This window comes from Adelges cooleyi, unplaced genomic scaffold (genome assembly GCF_023614345.1).
Source record: "Adelges cooleyi isolate 19-005CV unplaced genomic scaffold, UGA_ACOO_1.1 ACOO_flye_CR_arks_rails_tigmint_CR_PRNA_1, whole genome shotgun sequence".
NCBI classification, from domain to species: Eukaryota; Metazoa; Arthropoda; class Insecta; order Hemiptera; family Adelgidae; genus Adelges; species Adelges cooleyi.
This window is the reverse complement of record NW_026095751.1, coordinates 1,158,576-1,177,464: the sequence shown is the minus strand read 5'-3', so window position 1 is coordinate 1,177,464 and position 18,889 is coordinate 1,158,576. Positions and strand designations below refer to the sequence as shown.

General features: G+C 29.2%; 2 protein-coding genes across 2 annotated transcripts; both read left to right on the top strand.

Annotated features, from left to right (window-relative positions):
* The first annotated feature begins 5 nt into the window (after nt 1-5).
* On the top strand, nt 6-7,631 carry LOC126835273 (uncharacterized). Its single transcript, XM_050567753.1, has 6 exons — nt 6-65; nt 251-407; nt 662-732; nt 1,281-1,449; nt 7,409-7,514; nt 7,573-7,631. Exons 2-5 carry the CDS (start codon nt 266-268, stop codon nt 7,423-7,425), a joined length of 399 nt encoding a protein of 132 aa, XP_050423710.1. The 5' UTR covers nt 6-65; nt 251-265; the 3' UTR covers nt 7,426-7,514; nt 7,573-7,631.
* Nucleotides 7,632-14,902: 7,271 nt separating this feature from the next.
* On the top strand, nt 14,903-15,889 carry LOC126835265 (uncharacterized). Its single transcript, XM_050567741.1, has 5 exons — nt 14,903-14,966; nt 15,071-15,221; nt 15,409-15,485; nt 15,560-15,731; nt 15,799-15,889. The coding sequence occupies exons 1-5, from the start codon at nt 14,910-14,912 to the stop codon at nt 15,861-15,863; spliced, it is 522 nt and encodes a 173-aa protein (XP_050423698.1). The 5' UTR covers nt 14,903-14,909; the 3' UTR covers nt 15,864-15,889.
* The last annotated feature ends 3,000 nt before the right edge of the window (nt 15,890-18,889 follow it).

The window sequence follows — 18,889 nt, the reverse complement described above, 5'->3', positions numbered from 1 at the left end:
TTATAGCTGACCCAACAGTTAATTTCGCTGAATTCTTATATGGCTATTTGGATGTAAAATCACTAGTAAGAATTTATGGTTTTGTTAAAGGCTCGATAAAATACGCATATAATTATGATTTTGCCTGGCATGGCATTTAACCTGTCTAAGTAAAATATGTTTTGTAGATTTTTAGCACATTATAGTATTAAAAAAAGTCAAACTCCTGTCCTACATTTAATATTTACGCGATTTAAATATTTACTCATAGGGCAGAGGTCTAGACATGGGACAGATTACAGATCTGAGTAATATTAAAAAAAACAAAACAAATGACGATTGCATTCAACCCGATAAAATAACAGAATTTATCGAAGGGTTATCAATAATTGATGGCCAGCATGAGAAATGGGAATTTGAAAGCTTTCGTAAGTAAATATTGTATGTAGTAATATAGTATGTAATATAGTCTATGTAGAGTTGTCAAAACAACTTTTTATCTGTACGAAGCAAAGAGTCAAAAATTATCTTTTACTTATTCATGTTACATATGTTTATTTGTATTTACAAAATAATTGTTATTTAGTTTAGATTCATTCAATTACTTATTTGAAGTTTTTAAACTTTGATTCAATGAGTATATTTTAATAAAATAAAAATGTATTTAATATTTTGACCATAGAAAAATATGGCTTGGAGTTGCAAGAGCTGGTAGTTGTTTCAGCAGAATACAACAAAACGGCCGACGAGAAAGTAATGTTTTGTAACTTTTATTCGGACGCACCCCTCCCCCCCCCCATTCATTGAATTAGTAAATTATAGGAAATTGTTGGCAAAATCTTAATTTAGAGCTTCAACTATAGTGCACACTCGTTAAAACAGCAACGAGGATTGTTTATTGGTTACCTATAGTTTTTTTGTTGCCAGACTTTCACTGTAATGGTTTTAGAAAAATATAAAATTTTTTTTTTCTTTACTGAAGTTTGGCGCGAATCTAAACTATACTCTGGATGGTTTAGACTAAATTTTAGTAGTTTATAAAAAAGTTACTAAGAAAACTTAAACATTAAAAATGTATAAAAGGAAAAATTATTGGATCTACCGAAAAACTGTGATGGACGATATGCTCTTCTGTTTCCCTATGAAAATTTGGTGAAATCAACGCTACCACAGCCCACAGAGTATATTAAATTCGCGAAAACCATGTTATCACACTGCAAATGACGAGTGGATTGCATCTTCGTGCGCTCTGTATAATCTAAAGATGTGCTACATGAATTACTTTGTTGTTTTTTTTTTAGCAAAGAATCGTCATTTCTAGCCCTAACGTAAGAGAATTGGTATCATGGTTCGCTTTTTACGATAAAAGCCAAGACGGTTTACTCATTGGGGAAGAACTTGACGATATTGTGGCCAAGTATTTCAAAGGATATACTGTTGACTCTATCCTGATTGACGCCAATGACAATGGTAATATTGCAAATTATAGCGTTAACAAAATCGTTTTAATTACATTAAATAACTATCACAATGAGGACGAGCACAGAGTACGATCCAGGAGGTTTTACGTGTGCAGACATTTTTACAAGTGAACCTATTAATGTTAATCTCGAAAAACCGCCGTGATAATATGTACATAAAACGGACGGTATTAAATCGAATATTTTTCCTTGGTAAAAATAAATACTATACTAAATGTTATTAGCAGAAGAAAAATATGTGTCTTATTATGAAAAATGTCCATTAGTTAATAGATATGTGATTTATGAAATAGATTATTTGGGTTAATATTTTAAGAATGCGGTAAATACATTTTTTTTCTATTTGGACTGTAACGTGATTTTACAGTTCTGAAAAGTTTTATTGGAAAAATATTGTAAAAATGTTGAAGTAGAACTAGTGACAAATTAAATTAAACTGCTTAACTAAAAATATTTTATTTTTCAGGCGACCGGTGTCTTGACCCATTGGAGTTCTTCACCGTGATATTTAAGAAGCTTGAGCATCATAAAAGAGATTGTCACTATCATAAATAATCGCTGAAAAGTTTTATGAGTTTTTACTGAATTGAATATTATACCAAATGATTTACGTGCTTATATATTTTGGGAGTGCTTTAATTATGGGTAATACATTTTATGTTTTATGATTATTTTCAAAGCTGTATAATTTTACACATATATTTTAATTATTTAATGATTTTAGTAAATATACAACGATTTTAATCCATATTAATAAATAAGATACCATTTTTTTAAGTATGATTGTGTCAATTCGTTCAACGTTTAAATAAATAACGTAATACCGTGAAAATTATGTTTTTATTTCGAAATCATTATAATTACCTTTCTTAGCCCTGCTTAAGCCTTGCAAGCCGTGTAGTTCCTGACAGCCAAAAACAAGTGTGCATACAAAAAATTAATAACAGCCTTATTTTGTTTTAGGGGTATTAATATTGAATCGCTGTTATAAACTGTTAAAATTAATATCAAAACCCGTCGAATAGCTCTAATTTAAAAATAAAAAATCTTTAGAAAAAAATGTATTCCTTAAGTGTTCCTCAATCTCAAAAGATACCTAATTTAGTTATATTAGTTTCAGAGTATTTTATCTTGAACTAATGCAAAATACTGGGCTATAAGGATAAGGAATTTATATTAGTACATTATCCTAAATTAATCTCTCTATATTATAAAAAAAAAATATTAAGTATCTACAAAGGCATTTAAATAGCCTATGTACATAGGTTTAAATCTTAATGGATAAGTCAAAATGAGACAGTCTTGGTAAATATGAAATAAAATATCCAACTCCACAGTATTTTTTTTAACCACAATAATTAAGAAATACAATACCGACAAAAATTTACTATAGAGCCGTTGGTAGATTTACAACTTTTGGTGGAAGATTATTTTTGTAGATTAAAATTATAGCAATAGACCTGTAGCCTTAATGCCGTAGCAATGTAAACAAATGACTAATTTGTTTTTTAATATCACAATCTTTTAGGTCATGTTTTTCAAAAAACAGTTTTTATAAATATATTGCTGTTTCGTTCGGAAACAAATAGATTTCCACAGTGAATACAAAGTATTGGCAAAAAAATAATAAAAAAGCCAGTACAGTGGGGTCGGGGCATAGTGGGACGGAGAGGTCACAGGTCTACAGATTTTATTATAACTGAAAGTGATAAAATCACTTTTAAATAAACGCTTCGATGCGAATCTGTGGATAGTATGTTCAAACAAGTTATAGTGGATTAGAAGATATCGTGGGACCAGCAATAATGTACTTAAAATTCAATATTTAGTCTTGTGCAGGGTGAATACGATAAGGGTTGATCGTCTGTCTATAAAAATGTACTGTCATATTTACCCATATGTCTTAATTAACAATATAATGAAAATACTTTCATTACCTGTTGACACACACATAGCAACCTAGAAACTGACTACGGCCAAAGTGTAAATTTACCTTATTTTTGGGGTTTTTCCTTAATGAAAAAAATATTTGACTACAGATTTTTGAGAAAATTGTATATGTTATAGTTCCATTTTAGATCTACTTTTGGTCTAATTTTCAGATCTAAATCTCTAAAACTTTGCTTGAAAAAGTGAAATAAAGAAAAAAATTCTATTCCTTCACAAGAGTAAACAAACTGGGTCAAAAGGAACTCTAAATAAATTTTGTTTTATAGTATTTTCTATTTCTTGTTTGTAATTATAAATAATTGTCGAATATTTTTTTTGCACAGTAGAGCCCTACCAACGTATTACAAAAATGACAGCAACATTTTTTTTTGTACATTAACTTTGTTAGATTATCCTAAATGAACATCTATAATTATTACTTAATACAATCCGAACGTTTTATTATTTTAAATAAATAACAAACAAAGAAGATTTGTATTTCTTATGAATTTACCCGATTACCTAAAAAACCAATTGAATTTACATCTTTGTTTTAAGGTTTCTATAGATTTTATTCTTTAATATAAGTATAATATAAGTATAATATATCGCATTATCGTAAGATCTTAATAAAAAATATTTACGCAACGGATCTATTAGAAGCGTTTATTTGAAAATGTTTTTATCACTTTCAGTTGTAATAATTACTGTAAACCTACGACCTCCCCGTCCCCATTACTTCCCATTATATTTTTGAATAATTTTTTAAATAAAGTTTTAGAGATTTAGATCTGAAAAGTAGACCAAAAGTAGATCTAAAATGGAGTTATAACATATAACATATACAACATTATATATAACATATACAATTTTCTCAAAAATCCGTAGTAACATTTTTTTTTTATTAAAGAAAAACACCAAAAATAGGGTAAATTTACACTTTGATCGTAGTCAGTTTCTAGGTTGCTATGTGTGAGTGAATCAACAGTCAACAGGTGATGAAAATATTTTCATTACATTGTTAATTACGATATATGGGTAACTATGACTGTACATTTTTATAGACAGACGATTAACCCTTATCGTATAACTGGTTTGAACATACTATCCACAGATTTGCATTGAATACTTATATCGAAAAGTAAAAGACAAATTACGGTAGTATACCACATGGGTTTTGCGAATATTTGATTAAGCCAAGGTTAAACGACAAAAGGTGTTAACACCAGTAAAAATGAAATATACTAAATTGTAAGCCGGAATGCCTAAGTGAAAAAAACTTATAGAAAAAGGATTCAAATAAATCATATTCTAATGACAGTCACAATACATTCTTGTCTTTCATGTAACTTCTATTAAAAATCTTAACCTCGTTTTTTCGAGAAATAATTTGCTTATTAACCTTTATAATATTTATGGAAAATTATTTTGTTTAAATGCAAAATAATAAGTTATTCATGAATTACTTATATAAACCGTTGTCCAATTATACCGATTCAACATATAGGGTGAATTGGTTAATTATGACCTAGTCCATATTATCAAAGTTTAAATTCCTTTTTAAACGTTTTTTTTTCATACAGTCATAGTTAACAGTTAGCCCAAAATTTCTATATTTTTTATCAATCAAATCCCATCCTTTATGTGTTAAAATCCTATGAATTTAATTTTTTTAAATGGTTACGCACACATTAGCTTAGCTCTTATAATTAAGATTAATTTTCTTAGAATTTTGAGTAGGTTATACCAATAACTTATAATTATGAATAATAATTTTTGAAATTATCAACGGTTATATGCGTGAATAAAACAATTGCACTTCACCTCCCATCCTGAATTTCAAATTACTGCGATATTTCCTAAGCCATGTGTCTGTAAACATGAGACATATTTTACTCGAGTAGCAACTCTTTAAATTTAAAAACATATACCATTAGTATTCAATATTAGTAATGTCTGTTCAATCATCTGGTTTGACTGTTTTTTTCAACCGTCAACTTTGATTTAAAATATCTTCGCGAAAAACAGTCGGATATAATTTTATACGAATTTTTTTATATTAAATATGATCCAATTTTTTTTCTTCGAGGGATAACCCAACGAGTCGAACATGTTGTGTACTCGATACTCGTTATCGAACTTTGTTTGAAAATGGACGATCTAAAATATTTCGATTGAGGACCGTAAATTTCGTGTAAAAATATTTTTTTCACATGGCAAAAGATACAATGAAGGGGGAATGATGTATAATGATTTCGCAAAGAAAGTTGTCGTCCAGCCCCCTGTGATGACGTCAACGGCTAATGTAATTTCGCGGTATGCCCGCAATATTTAACCCTACACAAGCCGTATTGATCTCGAACGGCGCCCCTAGCGAGTTCTTTTTCAAGGGGTCGTCGTCAGCAGTGGCGCCACCTGCGGTAACCCGGGCCATTGTCTACTCGACTGCACGCCGTTCGAACACTGGGCGTCGAGCGGCTGTTTTCAATTCATTCTCCGTTCAAAAAAAAAAAACCATCCACGTCTTTGTTCAGACTACGCCAGTCAAACGGATTTCGCACACAAACGCGTAACGTACAATTGGGTAATATTTTATTATTAATTATAAACCATAATACATCATATGCATATAAATAAATATAATATATTAGGGTGGTCTTTAAAAAGTTGATTTTCGATGTTTAACTCGAGCCCCACAAGGGTTGCAGTTAAAATGGGAATTTATTATAGGATTTCGACACTCAAACCGTGCACAAATCAACGCATAGTACTTTGCCTTCTCCTCGGCTTAAGCTGAAGTTCTGACGGTTTTACAGCTTTTATTAGTATAGTTTCATACATATACGGACTTTTTTCCCGATAACTTTGTATTTATAATACCAAAAACGCCTATTTTTCACTACCAGTTTTGACAGGACTTTTGGGCATGGTGTACAGTAGGTGTTCAAAGAGCTCTAAGCTGTGTAAACTAAGGAGTAGGAAAAAAGTTTTGCGGGACCACCCTAATATATTTGTATTTAAATCAAATGCGTTTACAGCATAGTAGTTAGCAGAGCAGAGTTCACTTGTCTCCATTTGTATTTTCGATGCTTGTTGACAATGTTTGCCGTATTTTTCACACTGAACTCAACATAACATATAGAATGCGCATACGTGCTGTAATATGACCCGACATGGTACGCCGCCATGTTGTTTACCATTTTTCGGGAAGTATAAATGCTACGTAACTTTTCCATGATGAGTATTAAAATTTAACAGCCTCCGAATATTGGACGTTTTTATAAACAGCCGACAAAAGATAATGCGCGTTTATTCATATTGAGTTCAGTGAATATTTCACAAAGTCGCCTGTGTTTTGTGAAAGATACGGACATTTTCTTGGCTTTCTTATGAGATTAGCCAAAAGTTATTGTTAATAGTTTCGTTTTGACATCTGTATCAATGGTAAAAACTAGGCTTATAAATTGCTACTATCGTTATGTAGATATAAAAAAAATTGTTTTTGAAAAAAATAAAGCTCTGTGGATCACTGGACCCCCTGGTAGGAACTATGCTTAGAATTTAGAGTATGCGAATCAAACGGTTACTATGGTTACTTTGGATACCATGGTTATAAGCCAATTGTTTATTTTGGGTTAGCAACCAAAAATAAACATATTCGTATTCGTATTTAAAGTACTCTCGCCAAACTATTTAGACTGCTATCTTGAAAACTTATTGGGAACTTGACACTATGCGTATCTAGAATTATCGCTACCTGCTGTCATTATTTTTTAAATTTTTATTGAGAAAAAATACAATCTGTACAATTTACAGCACAATAAGTATATGTGTTAAGGTTAAGTGCCTACAAGATAGCACTCGCGTTGGTGCATTTGTGAAATAATGACGGCCTATTAGGGCAAAGGAAAATAGAGGTTAGCACCCCTGCACGTATTATCACTCGGTCACCCCCAATTAGCATCCTGCAGTTTGTGATATATGCACTTACTAATTAACTCTTTATGATATATTTCAAGGTAGAAGGAACCAATAAACCACTATGTCACAATCCGAAAATCAAGCAGAAGATATTGAGAGCCAATTTTTGATCGAATTAAAAATAATAAAACGGGAAGGTTTGCAGTAAGTTTTTTTTATACTTACTATTTTATTTCCATTATAACTCGAGCGTATTTTCTAGACGGTTAATCAGACAACGTAAAGCAGTGGTGAGCCAGGTTGTCCGTGGTTCAATCAGAGAAGTTGTACTCATAGATCACATCAAAAATGAAAATCGACTATTAGACGATGCCAAACAAAAGCTCAAGGTAAGCACTTGATTACATCATAGGCCGTCGTCAAATTGTTTACAATATTGTCTACCGATTTTCTAATATATAATGTATTTATGAAATATTAGACGACAACAAAGCCCGTTGATGAGGATCTTAAATCAACCGTACTTGAGTTAATAACGAATCGTGTCAGCGAATTGTATAACATGTTGATTTTCCAGTTTCTGCCGACCCTCAGAACTTTAAAAAACTACGTATTCTTTTGCTTGAACAATGTATGTAAAGCGAGTTATGCACAGTTTTTTAAATGCCGTCAAAATTATTTTCATAAATCATCTTCCTATTTCAGAATTTACTAATTGAGTGCAGAGCGACGTTAAATACCCTGTCAGAGATGCCGGGCCACAACCGTGTACGTGTGTGATGCGAATTTCAAAGAAAATTTAAAAAGAAAACCCAAACATGCTTGAGTGTATTTTTTTTTATTGTTTCTAGATAGCATTTATTTAAAATAACTGTATCGTATTGTATTTTTTTTTTTAATCAGTTTAATAGACCATTCGATCTTGAATCATAAAATTATATAAAATCATTGCCAAAGTAATTAACAATATAATTTTGAAAATATTTTTAAAACACCCGTTGTCAGTCGATTCAATCTAGTAACCAAATCATTTAGATTTGTATAGAATATCTTACTGGCTTTTAATTTTTTTTACGTTTAAAGTAATGGGCTTTAAAAAAACCAAAATCTTTGATATCTTTTCAACAATAGAGACATAAAATAATTTAACTTAACTGATGTTATATTGGTAATATTATTAGACATGAATTTATGCATAATAACTACGAATCGCTTGTGAGAATTAATTGACATAGTAATAAAATCAAATTTAATTATATTGTTTTTGTTTTTGAATGCTTACTTCTTGCAAGCATTTGTGTATGCAATAGATGACTGTTTAAACATGTACACTAAACTCCACAATATCAAAGTATAATTTCTCGTATTTTAATAAAGAGTTTTAACATCACGAGACGAATAAATTACACAACTTAAAATATGTGTTGAACAGGTTCTGTGTTAGACAATACATTTTACAATTACTAAACACAATAATAACGATGATAGATCAACACAATATTCCCAAAAGAAGTTCAATGAATATAAAAAAATGCCAGTAGGGTGGGTTCGGAGCAAAATTCCAAAAACTAGGTATACTTAAAAATAAAAATGCCATCCCTTTTGGGGTAGGGGGGGTCAAGACACAACACAAAATAATATTGGTCTTATTTCCAGTTTTGCCATACTAAAGAAGTATAGTAATAAATAGAGTATCTACTTCTTCAACGGTGAAGGTATTAATTCTATTTTCTTGGGTTTTTTTTAAACAAATCATGATAGAATATATTTAGAATGTACGAGTAGCATAGAATATACTTTTATAAGAAAATAAAATAAAAATGTAGGTTATAATTTCAATTTTTCGAAAACTGTAACCGTGTTAAAATGTTTACCTTCAAATATGTATAGGTAATATGTTTTCGATTTTAGTGATATTTTTTAGTCTGCACCATTATACCACTTTTGATAAAAGGAGTATAAAATAATTTTTAAAAAAACAAGGTTTTACTGTTTGAGATACTTATAATATTTGAGTCCATTAAAAAAAAATCGTCAATTCCATATGTAAAAAAAAAACATCTTAAGCACAAGGATATGAAATTAATTTATAAGTTCTAAGTATACGTAGCAAAATAATATTTTTAATAAAATGGGTTGTCCGGACAGAAGAGGCGCTAGTTATAAAAGCCCAATGAGAGTATTTTATATCAAAACAGTTTATTATGTTTGGCAATTTTCTACAATACCTTCAATAATTTACATTGTTATTTCAATCTATAGTAATTAATAAGTACAATAAAGGTATTAACTGGTATAGATTTTAAAATCCACCAAACAGGTCTAAACTTAACGTATTTCAGGACTTCGTATCTTGACCCTCAAGTCCAAGGTAAACCCAACTGCGGACATTAAATTATAATTGGCACAACCTCTGAATATTATTATAAAAGAGGGCTTTTCACATCCCTCGAATATATAACAGCATAGTATAGTATATGGAATTTATTTAAATTTATTCAAACGTAAAATATTATTATATGAAGATTTAATAATATTTTATCGTTTGTTATATTGTTTTGGTTTTTGTGTGACGTACAGCATATAAAAAAGTATAATGTTATTTTATTTCACATAAGTAAATATGCAGTATTTTTTTGGGTTACACTGTTCTTACAACTGTACAATTGGTTCCAAAATCAACACTTCAACTATTTACATTTTATAATATTTTGTATTTTTTGTTAACATATTACAAAAAATTATAGCAAATACTTTTTTTGAACGTTAAACTTTGTTAAATTTTCCTAAATGAACATTTATAATTATTGCTTAATAAAATTGGAACATTTCATTTTCTTAAATAGATAACAAACATTGAAGACTAATTATAGATTTATATTTATTATTAATTCTCCCGAAGTTTAGGAACCCGACTATCTGAAAAACCAATTGAATTTAGATCTTCGTTTTTAAGTGTAGATTTTGATCTTTAATATATTTACAATGTATTTATTACAACACTATCTATCATTTCATCAAAACAACTGTATAGCAAAGAACTGTAAAGAATATGTAAAAAAATGTTTTTACTACATATTTCAAAAAATTTTATTACAAATAACGAACCTGACTAACACATATTCTTAGGTATCAGTAGTTATAACTTATATGTCAAACAGTATTTTACAAACAGTATTTTTAATTATAATAAAATTATCTATATTGTATGTTTATAAGCTGTTGAATATTTATATAACAAATATTGCAATATACATAATAATAACAAAAAAAAAATATGAAACAGTTTAAAAATTATCTGATTTTCTTATTTTTATGTACTTTTTTTTAACATAGAAACGGAGATTATCAAGCCAAGAAGTAACTATTTACTTGAACCTGTTCGAATATCATGACCAAAAAGGAGGCGAGTTTGATGGTCTAATTAACTCCAAGGAATTAAAACAAATCGTTGAAGCTATAAGTTTAAATGAAAGCGAGAAACAAATGTTGACAGGACGATTCGAAGGTGTTATTGAGTTAAAGAAGCAGTTAATTTTATTCCTGAAATTGATAATATAAATTAATTTTAATAGGTGACCTAACAATTAACTTTGCCGAGTTCATACAAGCCTTTTTTGAAATAAAACCACAGGTAAGAAATGATGGTTTCGTTAAAGGCTTAATGAAATACACAATATATTATAATTAGGCTTTTACCTGGCATGGCATTTGAAGGACACAGAAGAAAAACGGTAGTAGTCACATTATGAAAATTCTTTTTTCAAATAGTTTTTTTCAATTTATGCCTTTAATTTTTTTTATTTATGTCAATAGATTGTTTAAATAAATAAATGTTGTATTAGAAGAGCATTTAATGTGATTTTTTTTTTGTTCTTATGTAAAAGGGACAGGAATTCACGAACTTTGTTTTTGTTATACTCTAAAATTTTCATAATGTGACTACTACCGTTTTTCCCCTGTGCCCTTCATTTAACATGTCTAAGAAAAATATATGTTGTAGATTTTAGCGCATTATAGCGTTAAAAAAAAGTCAAAATTTATTTTTACACTTAATATTTACATAATATAAATACTTGTACTTAGGGCAATGGTCTAGAAGAGAAACAGATTGATGAGCTGATCCTAATTAAAGACTAAATTTCATTTATAGAGTTTTAAATGATGTTTTCGTTGGTTTTTTTTATTTATTATTTATGAAATAATCGCAATTTAATTTAGATTTATCAACTCTCATTCAATGAGTATATATTTTAATAAAATAAAAAATGTGTTCAATATTTTGCTCATAGAATATTCTGCTTTGGAGTTGCAAGAGCTGGTGCTTGTTTCGGCAGAATACAACAGATCAGCCGACAAAAAAGTAATATTAATAGTTTCGTAATAATTGCTTTTTGAATGCTTTTATGAGGTCGAACACACCCATTTCTTAAAGGAGTAAAGTATAGGACATTTTCCGTGTGGTCATAACCTATAGCTTAAACTATAGCGCATACTCATTAATATAGCAATGCATGTGCATATGAAAACAATACTATGACAGCCCATAGAGTATATTATTTACGCGCAACCATGTTATAACACTAAAACTAACGAGTGGGTACCGTCCTCTTATGCACAACATAATCTAAAGATTTTCTACATGAATTTCTTTGTTGATTCCTTAGACTGGAACCGTCTATTCAACAGAAATAGTTAAAGAAGTGTTAGCGGATTTCCATCAGTTCGACCATAACCAGAACGGTAAAATCTGTAAGCATGGAGCTATACATATTGAGAGGATGTATTTCCCGAAAAAGAAAAACTTTGGCTCTCTCATCGACGCATATGATACCGATGGTAATATTGAAAATTATAGCTTTATCAAAATGGGTTTAATTTTTTAAATAACTCTCATAGTGAGAACGAGCATAGAGTATGACCTTGACGGTTTTACGAGTGTAGGGTTTTTTACAGTGTAAAGTAGTAATGAGTAGTTTTACAACTATGAAAAGTATCTTCGGAAAAAGATGGCTCATGCTTTAACAATAAATATAAAATATCATAATATTATATTGGGCAAAATGTTGGAGTGGATCTAGAGACAAAATAAAATAAACTTCTTAACTGATAATGTTTTACTTTTTAGCCGATGGATTGTTGGACGTTGCGGAATTATTCAGGTTGATGTTTAAGGAGCGTGTAATTGTTGTTTAACGCTAAAAAGGTTGATGTGTTTTTGCTGAATTAAATATTATATTAAATGATTTCTAAACGAATATTCTTTGGGAGTGCTTTAATCATGGGTAATATATTTGAAATTTGATGTTTTATGATTCTTTTCAAAATTGTATAATTTTACACATATATTATATTTATTTCATGATTTTATTAAATGTACAACGATATTGATCCATGTTGATGAATATAAGATACGATTATTTAAGTTTGTTTTTGTCAATTCATAAAACGATTTAATAAATCATGTAACACTGTAAAAGTTATGTTTTTATCTCGAAATCATTATAATTACCTATCCCAGGCCTTGCAAGCCATCTAGTTCCTGTATGCATTACACAAATTAAAAACAGTGTAACAATATTTTCAAAGTATTAACGCGATGAATCGCTGTTATAAGGTGTCGATATTATAATCGACACTGATCGAATAGCTCTAATATAAAAATCCAAAATTTTAGAAATAATGTGTCTCTCAATTCTCAAAAGGAAAACTCCTATGTCATCACTCACCCAGTTAAGAAATATTAGGTGTCTAATAAAAATTTTGCAGACATACAAATGACAATTGGCGTATTATGAAAATAGTTAAATTTTGAAAAGACAAATTAATTTTTTATTATTATATTTATATGAATAATGATAGTATTCATGTTTTAGTTTTAAAACGTCACAAATAAAAATGAGGTAGTATCTAATCAATTTTACATTACAAACAATTGGCAAAAATAGAATAAAAAACAAGTAGTTTTTTAAAGTATTTTGAATTTTTTGTTGGTGATTATAAAAGGCTTACAAACAAGTGGACCAATCGGTAAAACCGCCCAGACACACAGTCCTAGCATTGTCGCTGTATGAGCGATCGGTATAAGATATTATAAGTATACAATTTTTTTTTTAGTTTCAATTGGAATTTCTGTATTATAAAACGATACGTTCATAAGTTGTTTAACATTAAATACAGCATATTGTAAAATAAATATTACAATATAAATAAATGACGATATGTCTGTAGGTATCATATAGGTTTTAGGTTTACCGTTTAACATTATAAGAGGTGTATTATTCAACAAAAACGATTTGTAATGTGGTATTATTTTACACAGACAAGTATTCAATGTGTGCATGTAACAATAGCGTATTGACGTACAAAAAATAAAGATCAAACGTTTAATAACACAAATTATAAAATAAAATACTAAGTTCAAAAAAAAAAAAATGTTTTTCGATAAAAAAACATATCCAAAAAGATCCAAAACAGTGATCGAAAATAATAGTTCCAAAATGTTTGATTAAATAACATCAAAGTAGGTTAAATTATATGATTTTGAGGTTGCTAAATGTAAATTTAATTGTTTTTTTAATCATCATCCTACTTGGGAAACATTTTTTTATCATCATCATTAATTTGAATGCTACTTTACTAAAATATACATAGCACAGGATTTTTTATAATTTATTTTTTTCTACAATTTTTTACATGAACCTTTTATCATGTATCTTTTATAAATGCTTTTTTAAAAAATATTCTAAATGCTGTATTAATGGCATTACATACAAATTGTAGTGACCTATAATTGTGTTATGTAATTAATATATGATACGCTGTAGTAAGCCACGACAAACCGAAAGAGCAAACATAGGCGATATCTCAAAAAAATCAGTTTATTCCACTATAAGGTAAATAGTATATTTTTAAAAAAGGTATCTTATTTGATATGGTGAACTTTCTGAAAATAGACTATAAATGGGAGGTTAAGCGCGCATTAGTGAACTAACGTACAAATTAAAACAATAATTGGTAACCTAATAAAATAAACTAATTTAAATTTATATTATTAAAATAAAGAAAATATAATTAATTGAATTAATTAAAATCAACCATGTGGACCAATTGGTAAGGCCACACTGTCCTAGTAGTGTCGCTGGGTGAGTTGCGGCTTGGTGGGGAAATAGGACACAGTACCGTTGACCATGTCAGTTGTGAAAATAATTTTTGATGAGTAACACCAGTAATTTTCTCATCCCTTGAATAAATGTGATCGCATAGTGTAGTGTATGAAATTAATTTTTTTATTTTAACGAATAATATTATATGAAGATTTAAAAACATTTTTGTTCGATATATTGTTTTGGGTTTTTTGCGGTATACAGCAAATAAAAATATGTTGTTATTTTAATTCACCTAAGTAAATAGCAGTATTTATTAGAGTTACACTATACTTACAAAATATGTACAATTGGGTCAAAAAATACTCTTAAAGCAACGAAAAAAACAGCTCTTTATAAAAAGATATCCCAAATTGAATAAAATTCCACTGTTCATCCGATTTTGGTATCTAAGACTTAATTGTGTTCTAACAGAGCGTTAAAAAAACCCAATATGCATTTCAAAACTGCTGTTATTCTCTGTGCGTTGTACTTCGTGACCATAACACATGTTAGTATAAAACATAACAATACAAATTATAAACGCAATAAAAAAAAAAGATGTCGGTAGTTAATAGTATGTATTATTTTTATTGTATTTATGGTAATTTATAGAGCGTCGGAGTCAATCAGGATCAAGTCAAAATGATTGTTGAATTTGTCAAACCACACGAAAACGCTATAGACCAAATTCCTCCAGAAAAATTCGAAGAAAAATTTCGAGAAATGGGCGTGAAGGATGTGACAGGTTTTACATATGAAACAGGTAATAAAATTTTTTTTGAACAAGGTTTAATCTTAACTAATGTAATCAAATTTTACATCATCCCACTAAAAAAAAAAATATCACAAGAAATAATATTGGTCCAGCACTTACTAATTTTTCAATTTAACGCACTCGTCTTGTGGCTAGCTCGATTCAAATATGCTTAGAATTGTATTTTTAAATATAGGTACGAAAGACGGCCAAAAAGTACAAAATGTTATGGTATTTCTGGCCAAAAACAATAAGACTTCAGACGACTGGAAAGTAATAAAAAAACACTTTTTTTTAGATTTGTAATTAATCCATATTTTTTATTTTCACACACCAATTTTACAAAGATCCTAAGATTATCAACCTACGAAGTAACAATTTTTTTGAGCTTGTTCAGACATCATGACAAAATAGGAGACGATAACGATGGTCTAGTTAACTCTAAAGAAGTACAAAATATCATTAAAGATTTAAGTTTAAATGAAAACGAGAAAAACAGATTGGCCGGAAAATTCAAAGGTGTTGTTGAGTTAACGAAGCAGTTAATTATATTCCTATAGTTGATAATTTAAATAAATTTGTATAGGTGACGTAACAATTAATTTCGCGGAGTTCATACTTGGCTATTTGGATGTAAAACCAGAAGTATGAAATTATGGTTTCGTTAAAGGATTGATAATATACACATATAATAATGCTTTTGCCTGGTATGGCATTTAAATGCCTTGGAAAAATATATTTTATAAATTTTAGCGCATTAAAAAAAGTCAAAATTCATTCGTTGATTTAATAATTACATGATTTATACATTTTTTCTTAGGGAAATGGTCTATCAGAGTATCAAACTATGTTGCTCTACAAAAGAGGTGGCTCCTACAATATGACTACTCGTGTAAAACGTTTTTTTAAATGCCTTTCTATTGTTGATGTCCAGCATAATAATTGGGTTTTTGAACGCTTTCGTAAGAATATATTTTTGTTATTATCTCGTTTGTTATTAATACCGTTCTGTGTAGAGTTGGCAAAATAACTTTTCTTCTGTAAAAAGCATTAAGTGAACAGTAATCTTAATTGAACTTATATTTAGATTTATTCTACTTTTTTTTTTATGTTACTCAACATTATTTAATGAGTATATTTTACTAAAACGAAAAATGTATTTAATATTTTAACTATAGAAAATCCTAATTTGGAGTTGCAAGAGTTGGTGGTTCTTGCAGCAGAATACAAAATAAAGAATACCAGAAAAGTAATATTATTAGTTTAATTACTTATTAATTTAAGATTGCGTTTTATATGCTTTTATCAGGACGCTCCCGCCCATTTATTGAAGGAGTAAAGAATAGTAAATGTTCATACTCATTAATACAGCAACGAAGATTGTTTATTGTTTATAGTTTTTTTGTTGCCAGGATTTCACATTAATTTCTTTGGAAAAATCTAACATTTTAGCTTCGATGCGGAGCTGAGAAGTTATTGTTTTTACAATGATGTGTATTTATTTTTTATTTTTGCGTCTGGACCCACGATATCTCGTGAATCGCTGAACCGATTTCTTTGTGTAGCAACTCTATAGATTAGAAATCATACCTGAAAGGTACTTCATCGGGCCAAAAATTAGAAAAAAACACCCCTTCCCCATTCAAATTGAGAAAAACTCCTAAAAAATGTACAAATTTTACAACTTAAAATTACGATCTACCAAAAAATTGTTATAGGTTATATACGTACCATACGGTCAACTCCTTACCTCTGAAGTTAGAGTTTATGTATCGGATTTCGCTATTCAAGACATAAACTATGACGGCTTACTCAATGGAATGGAGCTTGATGGAATTTTGAGCCAGCATTTCGAAGGAGTTACTGCAGAATCTCTCCTTGGAGAGGCCGATACCAATGGTAATACTGCAAATTATAGCGTTAACAAAATCGGCCTAACTATATTAAATAACTATCATAGTGAGGATGAGCATAGAGTACGATCTAGGCGGTTTTACGTCAATAAATGTTGAGAAACCAAATTATATTATATTATAAGGAAATAATATGCTCATAAAATGGATGGTAGAGGAAGAAAAAATTGTATCCTATTATGTAAAATGTCCATTAGTAAATAAGTATGCGATTTGTAATAAGATAGATTCTTTGGGTTTTTATATAATCCTTAAGGTTATTATTTTAAGGATACGGTAAAAACATTTTTTCTAATTATACGGTTTCTTGATTTAAACGCAACGGGGAATGAGTGATTTTACAATTATGAAAAGCATTGTCAGAAAAATATTGCTTATGTTTCAACAATAAGTATGATATTATAGCGTTCAAAATGTTAAAGTAGATCTAGAGACAAAATAAAATAAACTTCATTTATTTATTACTTTTCAGAGGACAACAGTATTGACATTGTGGAGTTACTCCATGTGATAATTATGAAGCCTTATTGGCTGAAATTTGATGTTTTATGATTCTTTACAAATCTGTATAATTTTACACGTAAACTTTCATTATTTAATGATTTTAGTAAATACACAACGATTTTAATCCATATTGATAAAATAAGATATGCTTTTTTTAAGTTTGATTGTGTCAACCCATTAAACGATTGAATAAACAATGTAATACCATAAAACTTATATTTTTTATTTCGAAATCATTATATCTACCCTTCTTAGACGTTGCAAGCCATCTAGTTCCCGAACAGCTCAAAAAAACATTTTCGATTTGAAGCACCAAAGAAAAATACTAAAAACCAGTAAATTTCTATTGAAGTTGAATCATCATTTCAACAAGTTTGTTAAAGAAAAAATAGAAAATAAGTTTTAGTTATGAAATTACCGATAAAATGCTTCGCAATTAATGTTTTATAATTATTTTTGATTCAGCAATAGTAACAATGTCAAAGCAATTTAACCAAATAAATTAATTTTGAATTTAAGCTCATCTAAGAAGAAATATATAGAGCTGTTGATAAAGGAAAACAAATACACTTTATAAGAATCTCTGGGCGCATTGGCATACCAGGAATTGAAAAGGTAGACAAAGAAGCATTTTTGTCTATTTTCCTTAAGGTCCCAGTTTCCAAACTATATGTCAAAACTGGCTTGATAAGTGTCTGATATATTTGGGACTTCAGATATATAGAGATTAATCTGATCTTAATAACTTTGTCAGACCAAAATAACATTTATTGGCAGCTTGTATTTTCATACCTATTTCATTCTGCTGTGTTATTAGTGCGCCAAGGTATTTTAACTGCTGTACTCTTTTGAACTTGTAGTTTTTGACTTCTAGGCACTCATTGCAGCGATCTACTTGCTCGTGTCTTTGAACTACCATATATTCAGTTTTCTTAGAGTTAATCTCTAGACCTATACGTTTTGCAGCATTTATGAGTTTTTTTTATTGTTCTTTGAGTTTATCTTTACTTTCTGCCATCAAGACTATGTCGTCTGCATATGATAAAATTCTAAGGTTATTTTCTCTTAGTTTTACACCTTCCTTATCTAGAGTTGCTTCTCTTACTACTTTTTCTAAGGCTATGTTGAGTAAAATAGGTGACATAGCATTACCCTGCCTTAGTCCAGTTGTCACTTGTACCGTCTTCGATAGAGTGTGTCCTACTTTTACTTTGATGTCAGTGTGACCATTGCTGCATTCTATGAGATTTATTAACTTTC

Bases quoted from the DNA above. Each gene is read 5' to 3' on its own strand.
- LOC126835273 (XM_050567753.1), top strand. From the start codon at position 266: ATGGGACAGATTACAGATCTGAGTAATATTAAAAAAAACAAAACAAAT. The intron at 408-661 runs GTAAGTAAATAT...TTTTGACCATAG, and splicing joins ATGGGAATTTGAAAGCTTTC to AAAAATATGGCTTGGAGTTG. The intron at 733-1,280 runs GTAATGTTTTGT...TTTTTTTTTTAG, and splicing joins ACAAAACGGCCGACGAGAAA to CAAAGAATCGTCATTTCTAG.
- LOC126835265 (XM_050567741.1), top strand. From the start codon at position 14,910: ATGCATTTCAAAACTGCTGTTATTCTCTGTGCGTTGTACTTCGTGACC. The intron at 14,967-15,070 runs GTTAGTATAAAA...GGTAATTTATAG, and splicing joins ACTTCGTGACCATAACACAT to AGCGTCGGAGTCAATCAGGA. The intron at 15,222-15,408 runs GTAATAAAATTT...TTTTAAATATAG, and splicing joins AGGTTTTACATATGAAACAG to GTACGAAAGACGGCCAAAAA.